The sequence below is a fragment of the Podarcis cretensis genome (genome assembly GCF_951804945.1).
Source record: "Podarcis cretensis genome assembly, chromosome: 6".
In the NCBI taxonomy this organism is placed as follows: Eukaryota; Metazoa; Chordata; class Lepidosauria; order Squamata; family Lacertidae; genus Podarcis; species Podarcis cretensis.
This window is the reverse complement of record NC_137175.1, coordinates 33960518-33987649: the sequence shown is the minus strand read 5'-3', so window position 1 is coordinate 33987649 and position 27132 is coordinate 33960518. Positions and strand designations below refer to the sequence as shown.

At 45.6% G+C, this 27132-nt stretch overlaps 1 protein-coding gene and 1 long non-coding RNA gene across 3 annotated transcripts; one reads left to right on the top strand and one right to left on the bottom strand.

Annotated features, from left to right (window-relative positions):
- The first annotated feature begins 12114 nt into the window (after window positions 1–12114).
- On the top strand, window positions 12115–24894 carry RNPEP (arginyl aminopeptidase). Of its 2 annotated transcripts, none has more exons than XM_079979286.1 (11): window positions 12115–12525; window positions 14370–14510; window positions 15133–15281; window positions 15831–15947; window positions 17061–17296; window positions 18570–18683; window positions 18885–18997; window positions 20188–20296; window positions 21461–21685; window positions 22660–22802; window positions 24428–24894. In XM_079979286.1, exons 1-11 carry the CDS (start codon window positions 12130–12132, stop codon window positions 24581–24583), a joined length of 1899 nt encoding a protein of 632 aa, XP_079835412.1. In that variant the 5' UTR covers window positions 12115–12129; the 3' UTR covers window positions 24584–24894. The 2 variants fall into 2 exon arrangements, with proteins under 2 accessions (XP_079835412.1, XP_079835413.1); XM_079979287.1 differs by lacking the exon at window positions 14370–14510 and adding an exon at window positions 14180–14320.
- LOC307218135 lies at window positions 24784–26493 on the bottom strand. The gene is made up of 2 exons (XR_013839811.1): window positions 25329–26493; window positions 24784–25184 (listed from the first exon to the last, which is right to left on the bottom strand). It is a non-coding gene; the product is annotated as an uncharacterized lncRNA (long non-coding RNA).
- Between the last annotated feature and the right edge of the window lie 639 nt (window positions 26494–27132).

The following is a 27132-nucleotide window of genomic DNA, read 5'->3' as shown; positions in this document are numbered from 1 at the left end:
ATTGAACTGCTTGCTGCGATCACTTGGATGAGGTTGTGGGGCATTCTAGCAACGCAACTAGCAAACCGGCTAAGCCAGACAGAGGGTGATGACAGGTGGGTGTCCTTCATAAATCTGGCTATGCCCATGGAACCCACCACCTTTCACCGTATTCTTAAGTCACCTACAAAAATAAACAGACTTCAGCTCTAGTCAGATCATGCCTCTGTTTTTATTCAAGTAAAAGAAAGGGCCACAGTGTTTCATTTCAGGGTGGTGTTGTGTGCAATTGTGCCCTCCATAATCATTCACAGCATAGACACCCTCCCAAAGGTCCCGGGGACAGTTACACGGCCACATTGCACACAATAATTGCAATCACAATGAATGCACTATATCTGGAGAAAAAACCAGCATTTCCCCAGCAACAAAATATTGACAGTCCCGAGTGCTGGAGAAATGGGTCTATTCCATAATCTCAAGCAAAGTTGAAGAAAGGCATTTGGATACCTTACCATAAAAGAGCACAGACGATGCTCTTATTTTGCAAGCAACTGGTTGTCTGGGAAAGTCCTTAGGAAAACAGCAGAGAAGGGAGCAGTACCAGCCCAAGATGTAGAAGAAGAAAAATTCCAAGTGACACCACTCCCTTCTGCTTATCAAGGAATACAGTCTGGCAAGGATTTCTCCTGTGAAAACATCTCTCAAATGAACAGAGCCTGCACAAGACCACAATCCTGCTCTTGTGCAATGCCCACCCATTTGAATGGGCCTGGATGCTGCTCTCCAGACTTCCTACGTTCAGATAATTAGTTGCTTGCAAAACAAGGACATGGTGTTTACTCTTTAGGTGTATTCCAGATATCATCATTTGAGGTTGTGCTTCTGTTGAAGGATATATCATCCCCCCAGCCCTCACTACAAGAGTCTGTAGGACAGGCTTCCTCAACCTCAGCCCTCCAGATGTTTTGAGACTACAGTTCCCAGCATCCCTGACCACTGGTCCTGCTAGCTAGGGATCATGGGAGTTGTAGCCAAAAACAACTGGAGGGCTGAGGTTGAGGAAGCCTGCTGTAGGGGACTTTCTGCCTAAGACCCTGGAAAACAGCTGCCTAAATGGACCAATAAGCTTGATCCTGTACAACACAGCTTTGAATGTTTTGGGGGAAATGCCATTGTTCCCACCTCATTCTAGCTACCATACTCCATTGTATTCCTTGCCTCTGAATTCCTGACAACTGGGGCAACACTATATGGAACATACTCTCATCAGTATGTGTCCAAGATACAGTGTGTACCACTGTCTGTCTCTCAGGGTTAGCTCCACAGTTAAGGTCCTCCAGCCCAAATCTTTTCACCATTAATAGCCACGATCCACACTTTCCTTGATCAGGATGAAGCTACTGGCACTTTGCATGCAACAGCAAGAGTTCTGGACCAGATGATCATCCACCAGACTCCTATGCTGTCAGAATTTCAACAAGGTCACTAGCAGGGCTAGTTTTAGAGATAAGAAGAACAAAATAAAGAACCTGGCAGGTTATGTGAATATTTGGAAATTAGTTTTAAGTTTGAATCTAAGTTTGGCCTAATTGAGGGGCAGTGTTTCAATATGAGTAGGAAAACGACAGTACCCTTAAACATTTTTTTAGAAAAAAAGCACTGGGTGCTTATATAGGTGCACGTTAGGCGGCTAGTTCGTACATCCATGTACTTTTGAACGAAGAATGACCCTAATTCAATAAGCAAAGAGACAGACTGCAAGGGAGTTGGTGCCTTACCTTGCTGAGTCACAGAAGAATGAGAAGAATAGTGGAATCAAAGTGCATTGTGAGAGGAGTGCTGAAGGCAAGGTGTTTTGTGGCAGCAGTCTTTGGCATAATGAGAATTATTATTACTATGCCTATGTAGTAGAAAATGTGGAAGGAAAACCGAGGAGGTGTAGGTTTGGCATTATGCAGCCAACCCTTCCTGTGAGTCCTTGCAGGAGCACTGCTGCCTTCAAGGGTGGCCCAGCTGGGGCTTCATTGCCCTGATTAGGAGCCACAGGTGGCGGCTGTGGAGATATCCAGCCCCACCTGGTTGAGGCAGGTATAAATAGTAGAGGGCAATGTGGTTAGGGGGAAGAGGGTGATAGACCAAATTCTGTTGAAGCTTCTCAGGGTTGGAGCTTGTGTTGTATGAGGGTGAAGGTCTGGTGGGGGGAACAGTTCCTTTCGGGTTGTTTCTCATTGTAAGAAGGTTTACTGTTTGAGGGCTTTCGGTTGTTGCTGTTGGAGGTGGTTTTCCTATCCTGTTCAAATAAAAATATCTTTCCCCTCATATATTGACGAAAGATCCTTTAAAAGCCGGCAGAGTTAATTGGCAAAACAGCTTATTATTGTATTTGTTGGCCGCTTTTTCTGCAAGGTAACTTAAGGTGACTTGCACTAAAAGCACATTAAAAACAATAAAAACCTTAAAATCACAACAGTTCAAATCAAAGGCTTAAAAACATGGTTAAACAAGCAGGCAGGCCTGCAGATGATGTTTGAGAACCTCCATTCATTTCATTTTAGCCATATGATTGCTCCCTTGGTGTTGGCCATGCCTGGGATCTGATTTAGAAGCCACAGTCTGATGCCCATCTTTATACATTTCTCCTGGGAGGAAGCTAGTTCAGTAACAACTTGTCCCAAATTCCCTTTATGATTTGGGGATTTAGGGTGCAATCCTATACTGTACTAGAATTACAGTGGCTGAGAAAGTGGTCTTCTGCTGCTTCGCTGGAGGAGATGGAAGTTATACCAACAGAATGACATGCCAGCAGAACTCCCCTGGTACACTGCTGGAAAAATCTGCATGCTGCAACCTGGTATTAAAAAAGAATTTATCTATTAATTAACTGAGGGATGTATGATGCTAGCAGCTTCTCAGCTGATGGTGGCTTGTTTCCAGACGCGTATCCTCCAGATATCTAATCAGAATTAATTCCTACTGTGTACTTTACTCACAAGTAGGCACACATAGGATTCTAGATTTAGTCTCCTCAGGCACACTGCATCCTCGCTGGATTGTAGTGGACAGCTGCTAAGCCAACCGTGATCATTTCTCTGCATCTTCCCAACCCATATTCTATAATCCCCAAGTTGTCTTCACATACCAAACAATTTAGCCAATGGCATTCAAGCCCTAGCCAAGCAAACTGACAGTTCCAGAAGAGGGTCCACACACTCATACTGAAGTCTGACTTGTTTAAAAGTCGTTTAGCACAGGTACTGCCAAAACAGAGGCCAGATGAGTTCAGAAAAGAAAGCTCCATACAGTCAGTGGTATATTTCGTAGCCTGCCGCCTTTGCAGCAGTATATATACCAGAGCTTGCAAGGAGTAAATAGTAGGAGATTGGGGAGTGGGCATTTGGTCAGCAGTGCTTGGTGACCCCTTGAGTCAACTGTGCCATCTCAGTTTATTGACCAACATCACTGCTAGTCCAGCGCAAAGTTGAGAGAAAGGAACTTAAACTTATGAGAAAGGAGATTCCCACTAAACTTTCTGACAGCAAGAGCTGTTTGAGAGTGGAATGGACTCCCTTGGGAGGTGGTGAGATCTCCTTCCTTGAAGGTTTTTCAGCAGAGGTTTTGGTAGCCATTCCTCATGGATGACTTAGTTGAGATTCCTGCCTTGCTTCTCTTTAAGGAGCTCATCCCCTATTTGGTGACAAATGCAAGACTCTCACTGCTCTCAGAGAAACTCTGTTCCCATCTCTGCACCAGAATTCAGCACTGACCTTTCACCCACCACACGAGGAGCACAAGGGTCCCACTGTGTCATAGCATGCAGCCCACATGCTCCCTGATCTGCCGGACATGGAGCCCTTAGTGCTGTTCCAACGCTGAGAGTCCCATGTCTTAGCTGTGGAGCCTTCAACTGAACCAAACAGGACTGGCTACACGGGTGCTGGTGGTTAGAGCAGGGGTCGGCAACCTCAGGCCCATGGGCTGGAAGCAGCACACGGAGGCCGTTTAACCGGCCCCCAAGCCAAGCCGCCCACTTGGTGAGTCCCTAAACCGTCGCAACGCGGTGAAGGGACTCTATTCCACGGCTCCAGAAATCACTTCTGAGCATGCCCAGATGCTGGAAATCGCTTCTGCGCAGGCACAATTTTGGGTGTCTGGGCATGGGCAGAAGTGATTTCCGGCACCACAGACATGCGCAGACACGATTTCTGGCATCGCGCTGTGCCAGTCCAGAGAAGGATCTCCGCAGGTGTGATCCAGCCCATGCCCGGTAAACCTTGCCGACCCCTGGGTTAGAGAGTCAAATCTTCCATCCACTAAAGCCATAACGTCTGGCTAAAATATGTCCAGTTTATCACGCTCAGGAGGACATAATCCATGGTGAATGCTTTAGTTTAGGATGACTGGGATGCTGCCTCGCCAGTCTCAGTCTGCCTTCAGCCAGCCCCCACCTGCCTGCCTTCATACTCACAACCAGCCTATGGGGTGGCCCCAGCTGTCAGCATCCTCTTCCCTAGTCTAAGTGTTGCCCTTGTAAAACTCAGAAGGTCAGAAGATGAGGACAAAGCTAGAAATAGTTGTCTCCATCTGTCTTTATCTCTGGCTCCCCCTACTGTTGGTCTCCCTGCATTCCACCCTACCAGTCCCAAACAACACCAGCCAACACTGCCTGGTTGTGACATTTCCTGACCAGGGAAGCAGTTGCTGTGCCGCACTGCAGGCTCACCCACTTCAGGTTAAGCATTCCAGGTACCACATGACCATAGGTGATTTATTCATTAATTTTAAGGAGAGACAAATGTCTGGGGTAGCTCAGTCGGCAGAGCATTATTTATTTTATTATTTATTTATTTATTTATTCAATTTATATACTGCCCTTCCTCACAAGCTCTCAGGGCGATACATATGATAAAAATACAGGGTAAGTATGAGATTCTTAATCTCAGGGTTGTGAATTCAAGGTCCAAATTGGGCAAAAGATTTATGCATTGCAGGGGGTTCGACTAGATGACACTCAGGGTCCCTTCCCAACCCTACAATTATATGATCTATGTCTCCCTGAATACCATACCCTTTGACCCAGAAGTCCTTCCCCTGAATTTAAGATGAAGATGCACTCACTCAGTGGGAAAGGAGGTGCACTCTGCACATGCTCATGGGCACTGTGCCACATATTTAGAGCTGAGCTCTGGCTTTAAAAGTAGGCAGAGGGTCTTGGGCCAGGCTCTGATTAAACTTTGACCACAATGGCATGAGAACTGGCTAATCTCAGCCCACAGGCAAAGTTTGTTTCCTCTGCGATTGAACTATTATCAGATTGAACTATTGGTTTCCTGTTCCCTGACTGTGTGCACTCTATCAGCTTAAAGTAAGTGAGGTTGTTTTTTTATGGGCTGCATTTCAAACTACAGTTGCATGTAGCTGTGCACATCAGCGCAGTTTGATGTGTATCTAAGTTGCCCACTGTTTGGGAGAGAGAAGACACAGAAACACATCGTATTTCGTAGTAGGATAAATGTGGATTGGGGCTCATGTTGCGTGCACATGACTTCCCAAACCATCAGTGGGAGAGCACTGGACACAGAGTAAACAGGAGCTTCTGACTCCTGATGCTCAGATCTTGCCTTTCCTGACTGTTTGGGCACTTGCAGGCTGTCTCCATTTCCAAGTGGGATTCAGTCACATTCCATGCAATTTAAGGTTATTTGTCACAACTGCACAACACGCCCGCTTCCCCTCAGAAGTGAAATGGAAAGAGTTCAGGTCGTGCTTGTGAGTTTCCCGCAGGCACCTGATTGGCCACTGTGGGAACAGGATGCTCGACTAGATAGGCCCATGGCCTTGATCCCTGTTGTTACACACAGAGTGTGAATACCGTTAAATCACCTCTGTCTAGATCATGATGCCTCACTTTTGTTACACATGGTGGCTAACCTATAGCCCTCCAGATATGGTTAGATTATCACCAGCCCCACCTTGCCTCCAGGGGCGATCAGCATTGCAGCCCAGCAATATCTTCAAGGCCATACTTTTGCCATCCCTGGTTTGACCACTAGGCAATACCGCCTTTTCAAATCCAAAGGCAGGAAGCAGGAGTGTGGGCTTCCTGCTTTTTTAGACCTTCAGCTTCATATTCTTCTACCTTTGATAGAGAAAATATAAACCAACAGTTTAATAATAAAAGCAAGAGAAAGGCCACAAATGAGATGGGGGGGGGGGTGAGCCTTGATATCTAAACCAGATGCGTCTCATTCATCACCATAATATGGTCTCTGCTGACTCCAGCAAATAAGAGAGAGGCGGAATGATCCCTTCCCTAGAACAACTCAAGGTGTGGTTACAGTGACACCTGCTGGCAGCCTATGCTAAACACAGTAGTCAAAACTTGGTTGTTGGGGGAGAGGATGCAAACTGGCTGCAGAAACTTTTAAGGGTGGCACAGGCTGAAATCCTGAAGGAGTGTCTCCACCCACATCATCCAGTCCGGACACTGAGGTCCAGCACCGAGGGCGGTTCCCTCACTGCGAGAAGCCAGGTTACAGGGAACCAGGCAGAGGGCCTCCTCGGTAGTGGCGCCTGCCCTGTGGAACGCCCTCCCAGCAGATGTCAAGGCAATAAACAACTATTTTACTTTTAAAAGACAACTGAAGGCGGCCCTGTTTAGGGAAGTTTTTAAATGTCTGACGCTGTCTTGTTTTTAAGATTTGGTTGGAAGCTGCCCAGAGTGGCTGGGGAAACCCAGCCAGATGGGCGGAGAATAAATCATCATCATCATTATCCTCACTTGGCTTCCCTTTGAGTAAACCCCTTTGAATTCAGTGGGGGTTACTTGGGAGTAGAAATGGTTAGGATTTCAGCCGTATATATTTCCATCCCCTTCTTTCGAAGATTAGAACCTACTCTGTGGCAAACTAATCCTAACTTCACCTAAAGACTGATGGGATCTCAGCCGGCGGTGACTGGCTGGGAAAGAGATCTTGGGGTTTGTGGTGGAGAGGTCAGTTAAATTTAGGAAAACATCCTCTGTGTGCAGTTGCGGTGAAAAGGACCTGCTAGGGATCAAAGCAAAAAAACCTGCCAAGATCGTAATGCAAATCTATGAAGAGATCACACTGTGCATTCACGTCTGGTTGCCACACTTTAAAACAACAACAACAACAACCCATAACACCAAGATATTTCAGAGCTGGAAAAGGTGCATAAAAAGACCACCAAAATGATCAAAGGTCTGGAAGCATTATATGCTTCCACTACACAAGGAAATATTATAATGTTTGAGGCTATCTGGTTTAGAAAAAATGCAAGTAAGTGAAGGAACATAAGGGAGATGTATAAAATTATGCAGTGTGGAGAAGGTAGACAGAAAAGCATTTACCTCTCTCATACAAATAATACTGGGTATTGGGGTCATCCACCAAAGTTGAATGATGGGATATTCAGGACAGACAAAAGAAAACATTTTGTCACACAGCAGATAGTTCAGGTATGGACTTTGCTACAAAAGAGGCAATCATGTGTGCCCCCCCATCATCAGGTTGTTTTAAAAGGGGATTAGATAAATTCATGGTGGGTAAGGCTATTGCCACTATTAAAATGCATCTTTCATTGTTAAACATGGTCTTAGTAAGATGGCAACCCTGATCTAGGGCCAATTTGCATATTTGGCAACCTGGCAAGTTAATGTTTGTTAGAAACATTTGTTGTTGGCATCCATTTGTCTTCCGGAGTGAAGTTGAACCACTGGAACTTTGCAGCACCTGCTGTGGCTGTAGAGACCGATGCAGGAGAGACATGCTTTGTTGCAGCTGGGGCAGATGAAGGTGTCCAGTTGTGCTGCTGCAGATGCACCATGGCATTTATTCCCTCTGTACTCGTCCCAGCTGTCATTAATCCTCTGGTCACTGCTATGGATACATGGCCTGACTGTCTTTCTCCAGGTACAGTGGGCTTAACTTTGCCATTTATGCTTATGATATATTCATTTATGACGCTTTTTTTAAAAAAAATCAAACCTCTTTATTCTACTCTAGCCTTTTAAAAGTCAAGTAATGTAGTTGGAACATTTTAGCTTTCAATAGATATATTCAGCCTTGAAGCTGTAGTTACTTGTTGGAAACAAAAGATAATAGTTGAAGCTCTGCGAGTTGCTTGGCAACCAGAACAGAATACTTACATTTGTATGTGTGTATGTGTGTGAGAGTAACTTTCTTTACAGGAGTTCAGGGCTGAATTAGGTGAGGTATGAGATGTAAGCATTGAGCTGGAACTTGCAACCCACGATCGCCTTCAGACGAAGATTAGGCATGGACAAATTTAATGATATTTGGAATGTATTTGTCAAAACCATAGAGACACATGGATTGACATATATTTGTGGGAAACAATAAGTTTATCCATCTACATATATACCATATAGTTTTGTTTAATTTTATTTTATGGTTATTTTGTTATTGCTGCTTTCCTTTGCCTTTTAAAATGTTTTTAATGCATTTTCTCTCCCGCTTTCTATTCTTTCTTTTTTCTTTTCTTTGCTTTAATTTACGATAATAATCTCAATAAAATCATAAATATATAAAAATGAATTGAGTTTTAAAGCTTGCAGAAACTTGATTTAAACATTGCAAAAAAAAACAACACCAATACAATTTTCTCAGTTATACATTTGTCTTCTTACATATACTGATCCCAGTATAATGCTCTAGAACATATCTTTGCCCAAAACCAGCGCTTTTCACCTTAAAATCAAAATGAACTCTGTTCTCTGTTTCTGGCTTGCTTGCATGTTGGGCAATGCCCAGAGGAGATCTGTGTCTGCTTGCAAAACAACTCATGACTCGTGAGTGAAGAGGGCTACTTCATTAACCTAAGTAAACACTCTGAAATTCTATCCAAAAACCCATGACTCAGTCATGAAAACTAGCCCACCCCATCTTTGCAATGGAAAAATACAAGCCTTCATCATACATGTTTCACAGTAACTTAAAATACAACACAATTACAATTATGCACCATTTTATGTAACATTAAATAACTTCAACACCAGCTAGTGCATGGGTAGGCAAACTAAAGCCCGGGGGAAGGATTTGGCCCAATTGTCTTCTAAATGCGGCTGGCAGAAGGTCCAGGAATCAGCTTGTTTTTACATCAGTGGAATGTGTCCTTTTATTTTAAATGCATCTCTGGGTTATTTGCGGCGCCTGCCTGGTGTTTTTACATGAGTAGAATGTGTGCTTTTATTTTAAATTAATCTCTGGGTTATTTATGGGGCACAGGAATTCGTTCATTCCCCCCCAAAAAAATATAGACCGGCCCCCCACAAGGTCTGAGGGACAGTGGACGGCCCCCTGCCGAAAAAGTTTGCTGACCCCTGTGTGGCCAATGATGATAGGATCTCTAGAAGCATCTCTTAAAGGTAAAGGTAAAGGGACCCCTGACCATTAGGTCAAGTCGTGACTGACTCTGGGGTTGCGGCGCTCATCTCGCTTTATTGGCCGAGGGAGCCGGCGTACAGCTTCCAGGTCATGTGGCCAGCATGACTAAACCGCTTCTGGCGAACCAGAGCAGCACACGGAAACACCGTTTACATTCCCACCAGAGCGGTACCTATTTAGCTACTTGCATTTTGACGTGCTTTCGAACTGCTGGGTTGGCAGGAGCTGGGACCGAACAACGGGAGCTCACCCTGTCGTGGGGATTCGAACCACCAACCTTCTGTTCAGCAAGCCCTAGGCTCTGTGGTTTAACCCACAGCACCACCCACGTCCCAGAAGCTTCTCTTAGGTGCTTCTAAGTAGTTGCAATATCCCTCTTTTAGCAATGAAAGTATCTCCCAAATAAATCATTCTGAATGCTTCTGTGTACTGGAAATTGTATAAGCATGATCTCACCTGCTGCATGTTAAAGAGGAATGTGTGACGGATGAGGATTTCTTACTGTAGGTTTTGGAGAAAAAATTCCTAGCCTGCTTTGTAGGAAGTTGCTGGGCGCTGCAGGCTGCTGAACACTACTTTGCTGATGAGTCATTCTGTGCATGATATCAAGGAAAGCAGAAGTGCACCCTGCTCAGGGTGAGAGCCTCAGAGACTTACCAGGCGCTGGCTGTGGAGACATTTTCTGCCACGGCTCCACAGCTCCATGTTAATGTCCAGAACTATGTCAAGAAGGTCTTGGGGATTAAGGAAACTAAGAGGAAAATCATAATTCTAAAGCTGTCCATTGTTTATCAACTCTATTTCCAGGCTTCATGGGTTAGGGGCAAGGCCCTGCCATCTTCAGAGTCCTAAAGGTCTGTGTTCAAATGCTGGCTATCTGGGGGGCTTCCCAGAAGTGCAGCCCCCTCACAGATAGTCTGCTGGATTAAACCTTTTCAGGTTGTTATGAGTTGTAAATGAAAGAAAGAAATCTTGTCTATCTAATTTTATCTCCAGGTATCCAAAATGTGACAAATAAAAAAATAATTAAAATAAATGAGTAACATTTAATCTCCAATTACAGATAGGTAGCCGTGTTGGTCTGCCATAGTCAAAACAAAAAAATTCCTTCCAGTAGCACCTTAAAGACCAACTAAGTCAGTTCTTGGTATGAGCTTTCGTGTGCATGCACACTTCTTCAGATACACAGATGTGTGTATCTGAAGATGTGTGTATCTGAAGAAGTGTGCATGCACACGAAAGCTCATACCAAGAACTGACTTAGTTGGTTTTTAAGGTGCTACTGGAAGGATTTTTTTTATTTAATCTCCAAGGCTGGGTAAATTAATCTGAGAGACAGCAACTAGTTCAAGGTCACCCAGTGAGCTTCAAGACTAAGTGGGGATTAGAACCCTGATCTCCCAGATCCTGCTCTAACACTCTAACCAGAACACCTTCCTGGCTCTGTTGTATCTCCGTTGCTTTCCAATACTTCACATAAGTGATCCTTGGAACAGTTACCATATAGCAGATGTGGGGAACCTTAGAGCAGTCAGCTGTTACTTGACTACATCTCCCATTATCCCTGGTCATTGGCCATGCTTGCTGGGGCTGATGGGAGTTGTAGTTCAGCAATATCTGGAGGGCCAAAGGTTCCCCATGCCTGCTATGTAAGGTTAGTAATTTATGAAACGTAATTATTTTTTCATATAGGTAAAAACATGAAATCATGCATTATATTGATAAAGCACCTAGAATCACTAGGTGCTGTACACACACACACACACACACACGGTGCTTTTTTCTGGGGGGCACAGGGCTACGCATACCCCTAAACATTTTGTGAATCTTTGTACTTTTGTCCATTTACTGTATTTATTTTCCCCGATTTGAACTATAAAATGGTGGTTTCCTTGAGTCAGAATGAGAGTACCCCTAAACATATTCTTTAGGAAAAAAGCACTGTGTTTTGTGTGTGTGTGTGTGTGTGTGTGTGTGTGTGTGTTTCGCTGTCCATACGTAGGTCAGCGATAAGGAACATCAGGCCTGAACCCAAATATGTCCTTCCAGGCCCCACCTCTATCCCTGCAGGCCACACCTCCTCAGACACACCTTCTTTCACCAGGCCAAACACCTACAGTATTGGCTTGTCTGTGCGTCCTCCTGTCTGCTTCTTTTTCCACATAAGAAGATAGAAGCTTGAGCGTACATGTAATTACATCTTTGCTTTTACTACTTGGAAAGAGAGGCTACGCTTCTGCCCACTACTCTATAATTATTAGTAGTACTGCAATAGTTGGGCTTTCTTCAAAGAAGCAGCTGTCACTTTCACTACTTTTTTGAAATGTTTATTGATTTTGAATTTAGCTGCGAAGAGTCAGTAGGATATACAGATCAATGAAAAGGAAATAAAAAACCCATAATAATAATAATAATAATAATAATAATAATAATAATAATAATAATAATATATTCTTTGTATCCCGCCCATCTGACTTGGCTGCCCCAGCCATTCTAAAACACAGCAGAACATGACCCACTGAAAGCTTCCTGACCCAGGGCTGCCTGTTTTCAACAAGAGAGAAGGGCAGCGCCCCCAAAGGAGCCGAGAAATCCGCTCTGCGCGCAACAGATCCGACGCCAGCGCGGCCCGCCGGGCGCTTTGAAAGCGCTCTGCTCGCTCCGCCCCGTGGGCTGAGCCTCGTCCGCCTTTCCGCCGCTTGGGCTGGCCTCTTTCTCGGCGATGGCGGCGGCCCGGGACGCGGCGTCGGCTTGCAGCGCGGACTCCTTCCAGCTCCGGCACCTGCATCTGGCACTGAGCGCGCACTTCGGGCCGGCTGGCTCCGGGCACTTGCAAGGCTGCGTCCGCCTGGAGCTGACATGCTTGCGGGACCGCGCCAGCGAAGTGGTGCTGGACTCGCACCCCAGCGTCGAGGTGGAAGGCGCCGGGCTGGCGCCGCCGGGGAGCCGCTGCGGCGAAGGGCAGGGCCCGCAGCCAGGCGCGCTGAGGCCGCTCGCCTTCCAGAGCCGCCCGTTCGCCAGCTACGGCTCGGCGCTGCACGTCACCCTGCCGGAGCCTCTGACGTGCGGGGACACGGTGGTGCTGGAGATCGCCTATCGAGCCGGAGCGGGGCCCGGGGTGAGTCGGGGAGAGAGGCGGGCGGAGCCGGAGGGCGCGCGGATCTGCCCGGGTCCCTTCCCCCAGCCGAGGGCGGGAAGCGTGCGAGGTTCAAGTTGCGCCTTTGGACCCGAAAGCCCTTCCTCTTAATGGGGAGAGAGGTTTGCTGGCAGCAGTAGCTCAGGAGCGGGAAATATACACTCTGCACATGCTCAAGCGCGCTGCCCTCAGCATCATAAGTTTTTTCTTCCTTAGATCTTCATGGGCTGCGTTCCAAAGCTAAAGGCATGCCTAGGTGTGCCTGGGCTGCAGTGATGCCATTGCTCTGCTATTGCACCACCGATCCCGATTTTCATAATTGTCCCTTTCCCTCATTATTCAGGAGCTTTGGCAAGGGAAAGGAAGTGAACTTGCCTTTCTTGCTCTTGTCCTTCCGTGTGGGATGTTACTTACTGCCTGTGGATATCTTTCCTTATGGGACGTAGCTCAGCCTTGCAAGCAGAAGGATCTAGGTTGAATCCCAGCCATCTCCAAGCCTGCTGAATTTAGCCTGGTGTTTGGCATCCCCCAGACAGTAAAATTTAGCGGAAGTCTCCACTTGCACGGGGATATCAGCTTACATTAATGGAAGGGAGGACTCTCAGTGTAATTGTTACAGTTCCATGCAGTCCAGTACTGAACAAGAGAATTGTAGGGTGTCACACTCATGAGGAGAATGCTAAACCCTCCCCATGGTGAGTGAATTGGTAGGCCTATTCTTACATCTTAATGCATTTTAAACAGCCTTTTGTACTTGTAGTAACAGTGAAGCCCCCTCTCCCCTGGTTTCAAATGTATCTTCAGTGAAGTGAATATTCCAATCTATATTTCAAGCACAAAACCAGAAGAGGGATGTCGTTTTACTCTGGATGGATTTTGTGAACTGCAAAGCTGTCTGTGAACATGTTCTCCCAATTCACAGGGATACTGGGTTGAACTAAACGTGATGTGGAAAACCAATAATACGAATCTCGGATGTTGGAGCCATCAGGATGGTGGGGGTAGGAATCAAGCCTGAGGTTTAGTGCAGGTGAAGGGGGTTTAACCCTCTTTGCTGATCCATCTCCTCAATCTGAATCAACCTCTCTACCTCCTATTTGTTTTATACCCATTATGGTCCTTATATGCTTGCTCCACAGAGAAAAATAGGAGCCTGGGAGGCATTTAGATCAGGAAAGCTACATGAAGGAAATAGTTAGGACTTCCACCTACAGCCATGATCTGATTCCCCCCTCCCACACACCTATAATTGCACTGATACATTTCCTTGGATAATTTTTGGATTTAGCATTTCACAAACCACGTAATCGGTTTTCCTCACCGCTTTGTAAAACCTAATACCTGCATTAAGGCTGTTTGTAAGAAGAAGAAAATGCCTTTATTTCTTTGGACCTCTGCCCAGTCCTGATTACATTAATGTACACCTTGAAGAAGTCCAAGAGCTGACTGTGCACATCTTAGAAATAGTTCATAGGTGCTCTCTTGAAACCTGAAGATCTGGAACATCCCATGCTGGGAAATCCCAGGGAACTTTGTGTTAGAGTATTTGGGTCGTGTGCAGAATCTAGTGCTTGTTGGCTAATAGCAACTGAAGGCAGAACAGAAATGACAGCTTGATCCTGTACTCCTCTTATAGATCTCCTTTCTGGATTCTTATCAAACTGCCCAGAAGGAGAAGCCGTTTCTTTACACCTCTGGCTTTCCTGTGCTCAACAGGTCCCTTTTCCCTGGCTTTCACACCCCGGCTGTCAAGATCACGTACTCTGCACACATCCAGGTAAAGTATCCCACTTCTCATGGAAGAACTGTCTTTTGTCTCTTGCTAGGTGTGTTGGCTTACTCCTGAGCAGACAGCAGGGAAGCAGAAGCCCTATATGTACACGCAAGGCCAAGCTGTTCTGAATAGGAGCTTTTTCCCTTGCTTTGACACCCCTGCCGTTAAAAGTACATACTCTGCTCTTATAAAGGTAAGCCAGGGCCGGCACTATCGTTTGGCTGGGTGAGGCAGCGGCCTCAAGCAGCAGAATCCGTGCCACTGCTTCCACAGCCCAAGTCTCACAAGAGCTGTTACCCATTCCACTGCTGCCTTCTCCCCCACCCCCTGCCACTCCTAGGGAGGTAAACCCTCTTCTAGACTTGGGGCCCTAACAAAGGCCCAGTCTTGCCATCCTCTGGTCCTCTAGTCAGGCCTGTCTCCCAGCAGCTTCTTCATCTGTATTCTGTATCTCACTGGGTGAATTTGAGCCAGTTGGTTCATGGAATTGGAAGGGACCATGAGGGTCGTCTAAGTCCAGCACTCTGCAATGCAGGACTCTCTTGCCCAACGTGGAACTCGAACCCACAACCCTGAGATTGAGAGTCTCATGTTCTACCGACTGAGCTATCCCAGCTGTCTCTCAGTCTAACCTTCCTCACCAAACCTAACCCAGGACTGTTGTGAAGGTGAAACACGGAGTGGGGGAGGAGGACCATGCATGCCGCCTCAAGCACATTGGAGGAAAAGTGTGATATACTTGAAACAAGACCCATCCCCAATCAGCAAGTGCTCCTTTTCATTGCGCAACAAGCCTGCCTTTGTTTGTCTGTTAGGTCCCTGAGGGTTTCACAGCAGTGATGAGTGCAGTTACCCGGGAGAAGCAGAAGGACAACACTTTCTACTTCAAGATGCCTCTGCGCATCCCATCCTATCTGGTTGCCCTGGTTGTTGGGGACATAGTTTCTGCTGAGGTTGGACCCAGGTAAGAGCGTGGCTGGCTGCAGGGATACAGATGAGCCACCGCATTGCTTTATGTCTGCCTTACTGTTTGATCAGCCGTATTGTTAGCTTTAAAAGAAATCTTCAAAATGACTAACAGTAAGGCTACCAAAAGAATTAAGGCAGTAATTAGAAGTTAAATGACAGAACAATTAAACAAACTAATTATATTCCTCCAATGTAAGACAACAGGCTCTTGCTGCAAGCTGGAATTTCTGGAGTCCCTGCCTATCTCTGCATAGAGAGGCTGATAAGCAGCATCTAGCGAAACCCATGGCCTTCCAGGCATGCTGGACTCCAACTTCCATTATTGTAACTTTTATATTTTGATGTGGAAGAAAGCCCTTTCACTACTGGAATGGCTTCTTCATATGCAGTACAGAATGCCTTCTTATCTCCCACAAGCAACCATGGGAGTGACTCCTTAACAAATTGACGTTAATGAATGTGTTGCTGTTTATGTGACTTAGGGTGTTTTCTTCCAATTTCCAATTTCTTACATTTCCACCCATTTGTTTTCATCCCATGCTAGGAGCCATGTATGGGCTGAGCCCTGCCTGATTGAGGCTGCTAAGAAAGAGTACGATGGTGTGATTGAAGAGTTTCTTAGTACGGGAGAGAAGCTTTTTGGACCATATGTATGGGAAAGGTATGTCTTGCTGCTTCAGGGAAGGCTTCCCTTGAAGTCTTTGCAAACATGCATCCATTGATCCCAGATTGGGCATAGAGATGTCATACATTTTATCCTTTCCTTAAGTCAGCTTACCTGAACCAGGAAAAGCTATAGCTCAATGGTAAGAGCACCTGCCTTGCATACAGAAGTACAATCTCTGGCATTTCCAGGTACAGCTAGGAAGGACGCTTCATCTAAACCCTGGGAACCACTCATAAGTCACTAAAGTAGGCAGTACTGACCTGGGTGGATCAATGGTGTGACTTGGCTAAGGCAGATCATTCGTGTTCTTAAATCCCTTGAGTCACACTTCAGTCTTTGGGCTGAGACTAAATTGGTGGTGGGACACATGCATTGCATGCGGAAGGTCCCAAGTATAATCCCTGGCATCTCCAGATAAAAGGATGCAATAACAAGTGATGTGAAAGACCTCTGCCAGGGAACTCCTGCGAGTCTCAAGTAATAATGCTGGTCAGTTTCTAGAGGGGAAGTCATGTTAGTCTGCTGCAGCAGCAGACCTGTAGCACTTGAGGGACTAGCACATTATTGTTGCATAAGCTTTCATGACCCACAGTCCACTTGCACAGTGCAGTCTTGATGGATATGTGGTCTGGCCTGCTCTAAGGTGGTTTCCTATCTTCTGTGAACTTTAGCTGAAGATGAGCAAGCAGCAATTCCCCACTCTTGAGTGAATGTGAATTCTGGTTGATGGCATCCACCAGTCAAACTGCACTGTGCTTCAAGTGCACAGAACCCTGAATATTGCTGAGCCTTTTTGGCAAATTTGTATTCTGGTACCTGAAACCTGGGGGCAAACCACTGCCACACTCACACACTAAAATGGAGTAACAGCAGGATATTATTATTCCTTAAATCAGGGACCCTCTAGGTGTTGTTGGGCTACAGCTTCCAGCATCCCTTACCAATGGCTATGTTGGCCAGTGCTTTTGGGTGTTGAGAGTCCACAAACGAGGGCTACTGGATTCCCCCATCCCTTCCTTAAAGAAAAACCACTGGAATACTGTCTGGGGAGGCGCAGAGCCTCTTGACAGATGTTGTCTCCTTGATCACAAGCTTTGCTTTTGGCAGGTACGATGTTCTGTTTATGCCTCCCTCGTTCCCTTTCGGGGGGATGGAGAACCCCTGTATCACCTTTGTGACTCCATGCCTGTTGGCCGGCGATCGCTCCCTAGCAGATGTGATCATCCACGAGATCTCGCATAGCTGGTTTGGCAATCTGGTCACCAACGCCCATTGGGGGGAGTTTTGGCTGAATGAAGGCTTCACTATGTATGCACAGAGGAGGATCACTAAAGAAATTTATGGTGAGTTACCTGTTGGGCAATGTCCATGGTGCCTTGATATATTCTGCTCTTCTACAATTAGCATCCAGAGCAGTTAAATAGAAACATCAATATGTAAATTCATGAACCAGAACAAGAGCTTCTTTTTGAAAAAAACCCCAAATGTAACACAAACACATTCTCATTATAAGGATAAGGGTGATGATGATGGTAGATAGATAGATAATTTATTACAGTCAAAGACCAGCTCGCATAACACAATAAAATCAGTGTTCATAAAAATAAAATATACAATCAGAGCAGATTGCAGCAATAGCTCATGAGTTAAAATTGAGGTGATGGTGGTATACATGTGGGACATGTATCCAAAAAAAAAAAGTGTGGAATGCTCCTGTTCAGTGTGCCAGCCAAGCCCTTTTCTGAGCTACTCCATTCCAGGAGTCATTTCCTCTTGAATACTTAGTAGAGGAAGGATGAATTCAGTATGGGTGATGCTACTCAGTGTGATTTTGAATCTGGCTGTCTCCCTGGGTAGTGAGAATTCTTAGCGTGAGATTGACTGTGAGGATGAGTTGATCATCCTCATCTGTATTAAAGAAGAGTAGTTATGTTAGTTCATAATGCCAAAAAGACCAAACAGGTTTACTGTGGTCAGAATTTGCATAGGCAGCAGGCTGCTTTGTCACACTGAGAACACATATAAAGTATGCTGGTGGGATAAAACTGAAAACTGAAGTTATCTGTAGCACTAACTTCATATGAATATACTATTAAAATATTTTTAAGTTCTTTTGTCTTGGTGCCTATTGTACTATACACCCTGCAGTCTTCACAGTATTGTACAACTTCAACTAAGGCGTTGTTTTGTGTAGGCTAGGCTGAAGAAACTTTCCACCTGGCATTCACTTTCCAGGTGCAGAGAGAGCTTGATGCTAGGAATGCTGTCAGATGCTCCCATCTGCATTCCTGAGCGGTGTAGCTTCCTGACGGGAGTGTTCCATGTGTCACCCTGAATAATTTGAATTTCCTTTTCAGAATTCCATTTGGAAGAAAGACATCACACACTTGCTAATGGTTAACAGAAAAGGGTTGCTTCTGTTGTGTTTCTAGTGGGATCAGCCTGCAGGTCTCAGCTGGGTTCTTTTTTCTCCAGTAACAGTGATGTTGTGCTCCAAATAATCTTTACCACATATTAATGACTGATGCCAGACTATCAAGCAGGCAGTTTGGTTTGATGGCCAGGAGCTTAAAAGCACTAGCTCAGCTTCTTCTTTTGTTTGTCCCCTAAACTCAGGTGCTGCTTATACTTGCTTAGAAGCTGCCACAGGGAGGGCTTTGCTTCGCCAACATATGGACAACACTGGAGAAGACCATCCCCTCAACAAGCTCAGAGTGAAAATAGAGCCAGGTCTGTATTGGTCCAGTGCCTATGGATTCAAGTCACATCATTGTTTCCTTGTGTTCAAGGAAAGAAATCTGAATAATCAGTTATATACAGAAATTTGGGTTGTGGCTTAATGTGGCTCAGTCATTTCTAATAAGGCTTTTCCTTTTGTAATACTGGCAATTGGGTGTTGTAAATCTTATGCTAGTTGTTTCTTCTGCCCAGGTGTTGATCCTGAGGACACCTATAATGAAACCCCTTATGAAAAGGGCTACTGTTTTGTCTCCTACCTTGCTCACCTTGTCGGGGACCAGAATAAGTTTGATGCTTTCCTCCAGGTACTGTATGTTGGCCTGGGACTTGTCTGTGCTTCATGGGAGTCTTGGGAAATTGGCTTCCTCTAGGATAGGAATGCGCAACCTCTGGTCCACGGGCTGCATTGGGACCATGAGGATGGTTTCTCTAAATCATGCCCACCTGTCCTATATGACATCAGATATGGGGCAGTTAGAAACATGGCTGGATTGGGTGTGCAGCTACTTTCCCAATGGGCAATGGCGCCGAATTGGGCCCTACACTGTGGGTGCCCAGCATGACCCGCCCACGCCATGACATCATGATGCGCACGCCTTGATATCATGACACACACAATAGTGTCATGACATCATACCATGGGGCGGGGCCCAAGCTCCACGCTCTCTCTTCCAACACCCCCTGCCTGAACTTCGTGCTCTTTCCACTGTGTGTGATGCTTGCATGGCTGCCCCTGTATTTTGTGGGTGCCTGGCCCCTATAAGGGAAAGGAAGCAGTTTTTCCAGCCCTGTTCACTGCACAAGGGACTTTGACAGTGAGCAGAAGAACCCATCTTTCAATCATCTGACATCATGATGATGTTAGGTGGGCTGCCCCGCACACTTCTCAAAGCTGGCCAATGGGGTGGGCCCAAATAATGATCAAGTCCACTGGGCCAAAAAGGATTCCCTGTATGTTTGCAAGGGATGTTCCTGGGTAAGCACTGGTAATAACATCAGAAAGTAAGCTGTAGCATCCCACATGGCTTGGAACTGAAACATGAAGTCGTGGAAGCTGAATAACTTGTCTCAGAGAAGCTGTTTCTGAGAGATTTATCTTAAGCTGTAGCTTTCCTTAAGAGGGGAGCAAAGTCGTCAGCCATGCATGTTGCACTTAAGAAATTATCCAAAGATACCCGCAAGCAGTGTGAACAAACAGAGGGAGTATGGAGAAATGAATCAGGAATATATGATGCTGGCATAAAACCTGGGGGGGGGGGGAATCAGGTATCAAAGAGGGATATTTGTTCCTTTTTTAAGCAGACAGGTATCTCGGCCTCTAAAACCTGGGGTGCTACGACCCAGTCTAGTTGGAGCAGGTGATTGCAGGCTGAACATGAGCTGAAGTTCTTTGCTGAAAGAGTTACTCATGAGTGGTTGATTAAGTAAAGGTGAAATGTTAAAGGTGCACCATTCAGACCACAGTTTAATTTAGGGAAATCTCTCTCTCTGGCAGGCGTATGTCAACCAATTCAAGTTTCAGAGCATCACAGCAGATGAAGCACTGGAGTTCTACTTGAATTATTTCCCAGAGCTGAAGAAGAAAGGGGTAGATACCATTCCAGGTCAGCAACACTTCCTACTTTTTAGATATTTGTCCATAATTTCAGGACCAAGCACGTAACTTTTACGTAAATCTTGGAGGTGGCAAGTGTCTCTTTCCCAGTTCTCCAAAGACGCTTTTTAAGATGGCAAAAACGTCCATCCTTTGCATACTCTCCAGTTGCAAAAAACATCTCCAGAATATTAGCCAAGTATAACTGCTTAGAGAAGCATCATTCTGAATTGGCACAAAGCTTTGGGCAGCAGTTCTTCCTTACAGTCAAGGTGATTAGGAGTGAACATTCCTCCCAGTGTTCCCCATGCTTTCATGCTGCCTTTTTCTAGATTCAGCTCACCATGTTGACTCTCTCCACCCATGATTCATTGCCTTTATTCCTTAGGTTGCATTTCCAAAGTACACATCTTGCCTGTTAGTTTTGAAGGGCCAAAGTCTGGCAGAGCTCCTGCTACCTTTAAAAGATATTGCATCTGGTTACTAGCCAAATGCATTGAGGATCGTGATAAGAGAACAGCTGCAAAACATCTGAGCTGGGCTTCTAGCTGGAATTCTGCTACCTGGGGCATAGCAGTCATATGAAGCTGATTGTCAATAACTGTCTTAAGTTTTCTGGCAAAGAGCTGATGCTAAGGATCAACTTAATACATTATGCCTGTGAGGTGAGGGATCTGCAGACCTGCAGATTTTATTGGACTCCGACTCCCATCAGCCCCTGCCAGCAGGGCCAGTTGTCAGTGATGATGGGAATGAAAGTACAGCAACACCTGGAGGGCCATACATTAGCCATCACTGCTATAAACCATGCACGTTCCCACTGACCCATGGTTACTCTGGTCATCTTTCCTCTGTCCAAAAGTGAATAATGTTTTGCAATTCAGAGGGTGGTTCTGCCAGACGTTTAGTTAACTGCTGGCAGGAGCATGGAGACTCTTGATGCAGTGAAAGTAACGTGTGCCCTGGCTCAATGAAGTGAATGCTGTTGAATGCTTATAGTGGTATAACCACTCCGTAAACAAATCAGAACAAACGCTCAGTAAAGAATGGACCTAGTCTAACCACCATGTAAGCTTTGTGCAAGGATGAATAAACAGGTTGTTAGTAACTTAAGAACTTCCAGTATTGAGTCCAACAAGCTTCCCTTTTCTCATTTCCCTTGTTTCCATGGCAGGCTTTGAGTTTGATCGGTGGCTGAACACTCCTGGTTGGCCCCCATACCTTCCTGACCTTTCACCTGGGGAGGAGCTGATGAAGCCAGCTGAGAACCTGGCAGAGCTCTGGGCATCTCCTGACTGCGACATGCAGGCAATTAGAGCAATAGATATCTCGACTTGGAAAACCTTCCAGGTGGTCTATTTCCTGGATAAGATCTTGGCGAAATCCCCACTGCCAGATGGTAAGATTACTCTTTGAGCGTGGCAGAGGGAATCGTTGCACTGTGAATAAATGTTGTTGACATTGAGATGCAAGCCAGGTGACTCCCAAGAACTAGAGATTAGAGCATGGGATGGAATAACTTGGAGCATTTGGGGGTGAGGGTAGAGCGTACCGTATTTTTCCGTCTATAAGACGCCCCCATGTATAAGACGACCCCTATTTTTTGAACCCAATTAAGAAATAAATATTTTAAACATTCCATGTATAAGACGACCCCCAATTTTAAACATATGGTATTTAGGCATGGACGGACACCACAGCAATGAGATGGCTTGTCCACCCCCAAGCAAACATGCCTTTTTTAATACACAAAGCAGCATACGTCACTTTTTGCTTCCCTTGACCACATGAGGGCATAGGTGGCAAATACCCATATCTTCAGTTAGTTCCCCTTTCGGGCTCAGAGCCCAGCACCTCAGGCCCACAGATGAGGATAGCATCAAAGCAAACCAATTATATATGGACTCATGGTTACAAAACTACCTATTGTGGGGTTATCTTGACTACCAAGATGGTGCTTGCAGAACTTTCAGAAGTGTTCACCTTTGGCTCAAGACACTTTCTGTGGGCATAAAAGCATGTGATCATGCCTCCCCTCTGCCTGTGGCTAGAAAAAATACAATACAATAGCTTCCAGAGGGATACCTTAAAAAGACAGTGGAGGAAATTTCTAGTCTGAGACATTTTAATGCAGAGCTCATGTATACAATTGCCTTTGCATACTTTGTACCCTCCAGATATTGTTGTCTGAGGCAGATGGGAATTGTAGTGTGAAACAGCTGGATGGCACTGGCAAAGGCTGGTGAACAAGATGAGCACAGTGACCATTCAGAAAAAGAGTAATTGGAATATAGTGCTTTTGCCTACTTTTGCTATGCTAATTTCCCTTCTGTTCTGAGAGTGAATGACCCTGAACTCTCATTTCATGCGAAGGGAACATTGAGAAGATGAGTGCCATGTACAGCAAGATCTCCAAAGCACAGAATGCAGAGCTGCGCCTCCGTTGGTGCCAGATTCTCCTCAAGAACAACCACGAGGCGGAGTTTGGCAAAGTGAAAGACTTCCTTCACAGCCAGGTTTGTGGTTGATCTATCTGTGTGATGTTGGTTCGGAGGCATGTGGATCCTGTAGCTTTTACAAACATACATAATTGTATTTCTATGCCCCCTTTCCAAAGTTCAAACCATGCTCAAGGCAGCTTGCAACATGAAAAAATACAAAATTATAGACATAACAAAAGTAGTCATAAACAATGAATAAAACATAAAAAGTATGCAACCAAATTAAACAATTTCCGCCTAAATCATAATAAGGTCTAAAATAAAGATACAAACATTAATATTGATAACAGCAGCAAACTCTCTGCCTCCAGACTATACCACAGCCCAAGAGTCTGTTCAGCAGCTTCAGCTTTTGTAGCTGGAGTCAGTCCATGCCCTGCCCTCTCAGACCAGGTGGGAAAAGGCCTGCAAGACAGGAAGCAGGTCTTCTAGGAGTCACAGCCAAGATAGTATTTTACCCACTGAATAGTAGATTGATCCCTTGTCTTGGTTGGAAGCTGGGGGACAGGCTTGGTGTGGTGCCAGCCAGCCCTTTCCCCGCCATCTCCTTGGTCCTGCCCATCCCAGAACTAACAGTTCCTCCTCAGAAACTAGTGGTGAAAACTGCCTCTTGCCACAAAACAGGGAGTGATACTTTTAGCACAGGGGTGGAGAAACGTAGGCTGCCCACATGCTGTTGGACTCCGACTCCCATCAGCTCAACTATTGTGGCCCAGTGGTCAGGAATGACAGGATCGGTAGTCCACCAACGTTTGGAAGGCCACATATATTGTCATCATTAATATACTACTAAACTGTCAAAGCGCTTCTAAGCAGCATCAGCATCCCTGGTTTAGCCACAAAGGCCTCTCCCAAACAACAGCCATTCTGAATGCTTCTGTGTACTGGAAAGTAGATAAGCATGATCTTGCCTGTTGCATGTAAAAAAGGAACGTGTTGCTGATGAGGATTTCTTACTGCAAGTTTTGGAGAGAGAGAAAAATCCTAACCTTCATAGGAAGTTGTGGGGTGCTGCAGGCCACTGAGCAGATAGATTATATCCATTATAGACTACAAGTAACATGGGTTATCTATTTGGTAAAGGTAAAGGGACGCCTTACAGTTAGGTCCAGTCGTAGCCAACTCTGGGGTTGCGGCACTCATCTCGCTTTGTTGGCCAAGGGAGCCGGTGTACAGCTTCTGGGTCATGTGGCCAGCATGACTAAGCCGCTTCTGGTGAACTAGAGCAGCACATGGAAACGCCGTTTACCTTCCCGCCGGAGTGGTACCTATTTATCTACTTGCACTTTGACGTGCTTTCGAACTGCTAGGTTGGCAGGAGCAGGGACTGAGCAACGGGAGCTCACCCCGTCGCGGGGATTCGAACCACTAACCTCCCGATCAGCAAGCCCTAGGCTCTGTGGTTTAACCCACAGCGCCACCTGCATCCCTTATCTATTTGGAAAAGCACTCAAAATTCAGCATATATCTTTCAGCACACATGATTTGTTTCTGTTTCATCTTTGCATCAAAACCAGAAGGAACTCGGGCATTACAGAATTTTGCGGTGTGACACCTAAGTGAAACTGAATGGCTATTGAGTAAGCACTGCTTTGGTGGTGAGTCGTTCTAATGCATTGTCGTTCTGTGCTTGATTTCAGGGAAAGCAGAAGTACACCCTGCCCATCTATCGTGGCATGGTGAGCGGCTCGGAGGCTGCACAGGCGCTGGCTGTGGAGACATTTTCTGCCACGGCTCCACAGCTGCATGTTAACGTCCAGAACTACGTCAAAAAGATCTTGGGGGCGAAGAGTTAAGGAAACTGAGAAGGAAATCACAATTCCAAAGTAGTCCATTGCTCAAACTTCAGCAGATGTCTGTATGCCATGCTGGGGGGTGGGGTGGGAGTCCTCCCATCTTTGGAGTCCTAAAGGACTTTGTTCAAATGCTGGTAATTTCTGAGGCTTCCCAGAAGGCGTAGATTCCTCATGGATAGCCTGCTGATTTAAACCCCCCCCCACTTTTTTTAAAAAAAAGGTTTGTAAATGTAAACATAAAATTATATACAAAAAATTTCTATCTCAAAGTTTCCAAAATGTGATATATAAAATGTAATTAAAATACATAATTTTTTTTTGTTTCTGTAAATAATAGTTGCCAGTTTTCATTATATCAGTTATATTTTTATCTGTTATCTTTAATTCTTTAAAAATGGTATGTGTTTCTTTCTCATGTTCCTGTTTTGAGTATCTCTGTTCCCTTCCAGTACTTGGAACAAATTATCCTTGCAACCATTACTATATAGCAGGTGTAGGGGGAAATTTTGACCCTCCAGATGTTGCTGGACCACAGTTCCCATCATCCCTGTCCATTGGCCATGCCAGCTGGGGCAGATGGAAATTGTAGTTCAGCATATAGCTAGAGGGCCAAACGTTCTCTACACCAGTGTTTCCCAACCTTGTGCCTCCAGCTGTTTTTGGACTACAATTCCCATCATCCCTTGCCACTGGTCTTGCTAGTCAGGGATGATGGGAGTTGTAGTTCAAAAACAGCTGCAGGCACAAGGTTGGGAAACACTGCTCTACACCTACCATATAAGATTGGTAATTTATGAAACACAATTATTTTATCATGTAACTAAAAAGATGAAATCAACCCATTATATGCCGCCTTTTAAGAAAACAAAAACTTGGAGGGGGGGTTAGATATTTGAGAATGTAAGAGAAGAAGAAGGAAGGAATTTCAGTGTAAACATTGATTCCCTCTTTTAAAAATCCAGCCCCAATTCCCTAATTCACATCCAGCAACCTGCATAAAAATGTTTTTTTCTTAAGGTACATGAGCCCTGCAAGTTTCCAAGGAAGGCAGCAACACGAAGAGAAGGCCAGGGATGGGCAGCCACACCTTCTCTACCCTTTCCTATTCCCACAAAAGTGTGTGTGTAATTTTTAAACAGAAAAGGGCAGAGGCAAGGCATGAGCAAGTGGCCAACCACAGAGCCACCATACTCCCACCCTTGCAATCTGATGTGTGTGTTTTTTACGTCATGATGATACCTTGTCATCTGAGGCTCCGACCACAGACCACATTCTCTGTCACGCTCCCTGTTGATAATTATACTTCTCAAAAACAAGCAAGATGCAAAAGCATCCCTGCAGGCAGCTCAGGCGGCAACAGAAGTGGATTCCTGTCCTGTCCCTAGAACTTGCAGCTCAGAAAGAAGCAACACTGCACGCATGTTGTGATTGGGCTGTGGGCTGCCATAGTCCTACCCTACCTCTGTTAATGTAATGTGCTGTGCTCCTCTTCCACGTAAAATTATGTTGCCTCAGTTCAGAAAGGGGGAGGCCAGACTGTTGCTGCTGCTTCTGAGGCGCCAGGCACCACACTCGTAATCTGGTGAACCGGGTTCGCTTCCCCGCTCCTCCACATGCAGCTGCTGGGTGACCTTGGGCTAGTCACACTTCTTTGAAGTCTCTCAGCCCCACTCACCTCACAGAGTGTTTGTTGTGTGGGAGAAAGGGAAAGGAGAATGTTAGCCGCTTAGAGACTCCTTCGGGTAGTGATAAAGCGGGATATCAAATCCAAACTCCTCTTCTTCTTCAAATGAAATGCTAATACAACCGTATGTTGTGCTCGTGTGCTTACTCTGTTTCTACCCTGGTGACATCGGGTCATGGGGCCCTTACCATAGCAATGGTTTGCTGCTGGAGTTCAAAAGTGTGGTTTGGCTCTTTTGAGAAGATGGCTAGAAACCAGTTGAGGAATGAGGTTTCCGTTCTCAATTATCCATTATTCCGTTCTTCTGTTATCAGTTGATATGGGGGGGGGCACAGAATTATTATAGGGCAGCACCACAGTCAGCCTGAATGAAATCTCCACAGCAGTGGCCTAAAAGTGCCCCTCCTTCTCTTCCACAGCTCTTTATACCTCCCTCAACCATTTACCCCCTCACATATTCTCCTTCTTTCCTCTCAATGCACCCTCTTGCTCTTCTGCAGCACAGTTAATAACTCCTTTAGCTCCAGCTACTTCCACCTGCCCCTTCCCCGATTCCCCCTCCTCTCCAGCATTTCTCCTCTCCCCCTTCCCTCACTCAAGACCTAAAATTGCCTCGCATACAATCTGGCTGCCCTTCCTCCCATATGCCCTCTCATTCCTCCCTATTTCTCTCTTGCAGGAAGCAATTGTGCCTTCCCGTTATGCAGGTTATTGTTAAGCTTTGCAGCACAGCACTGTATCTCTCTCCCCTGCCGCTGCCTCCGCCCCTGTTCCTAACCATTAGCTGGTGACCACATGTTGGGTGGGCCACTTGCCTCTTGTGGTTTTCCTCTTCTGTCTGCAGCTCTCGGTTGCTATCGCAGCC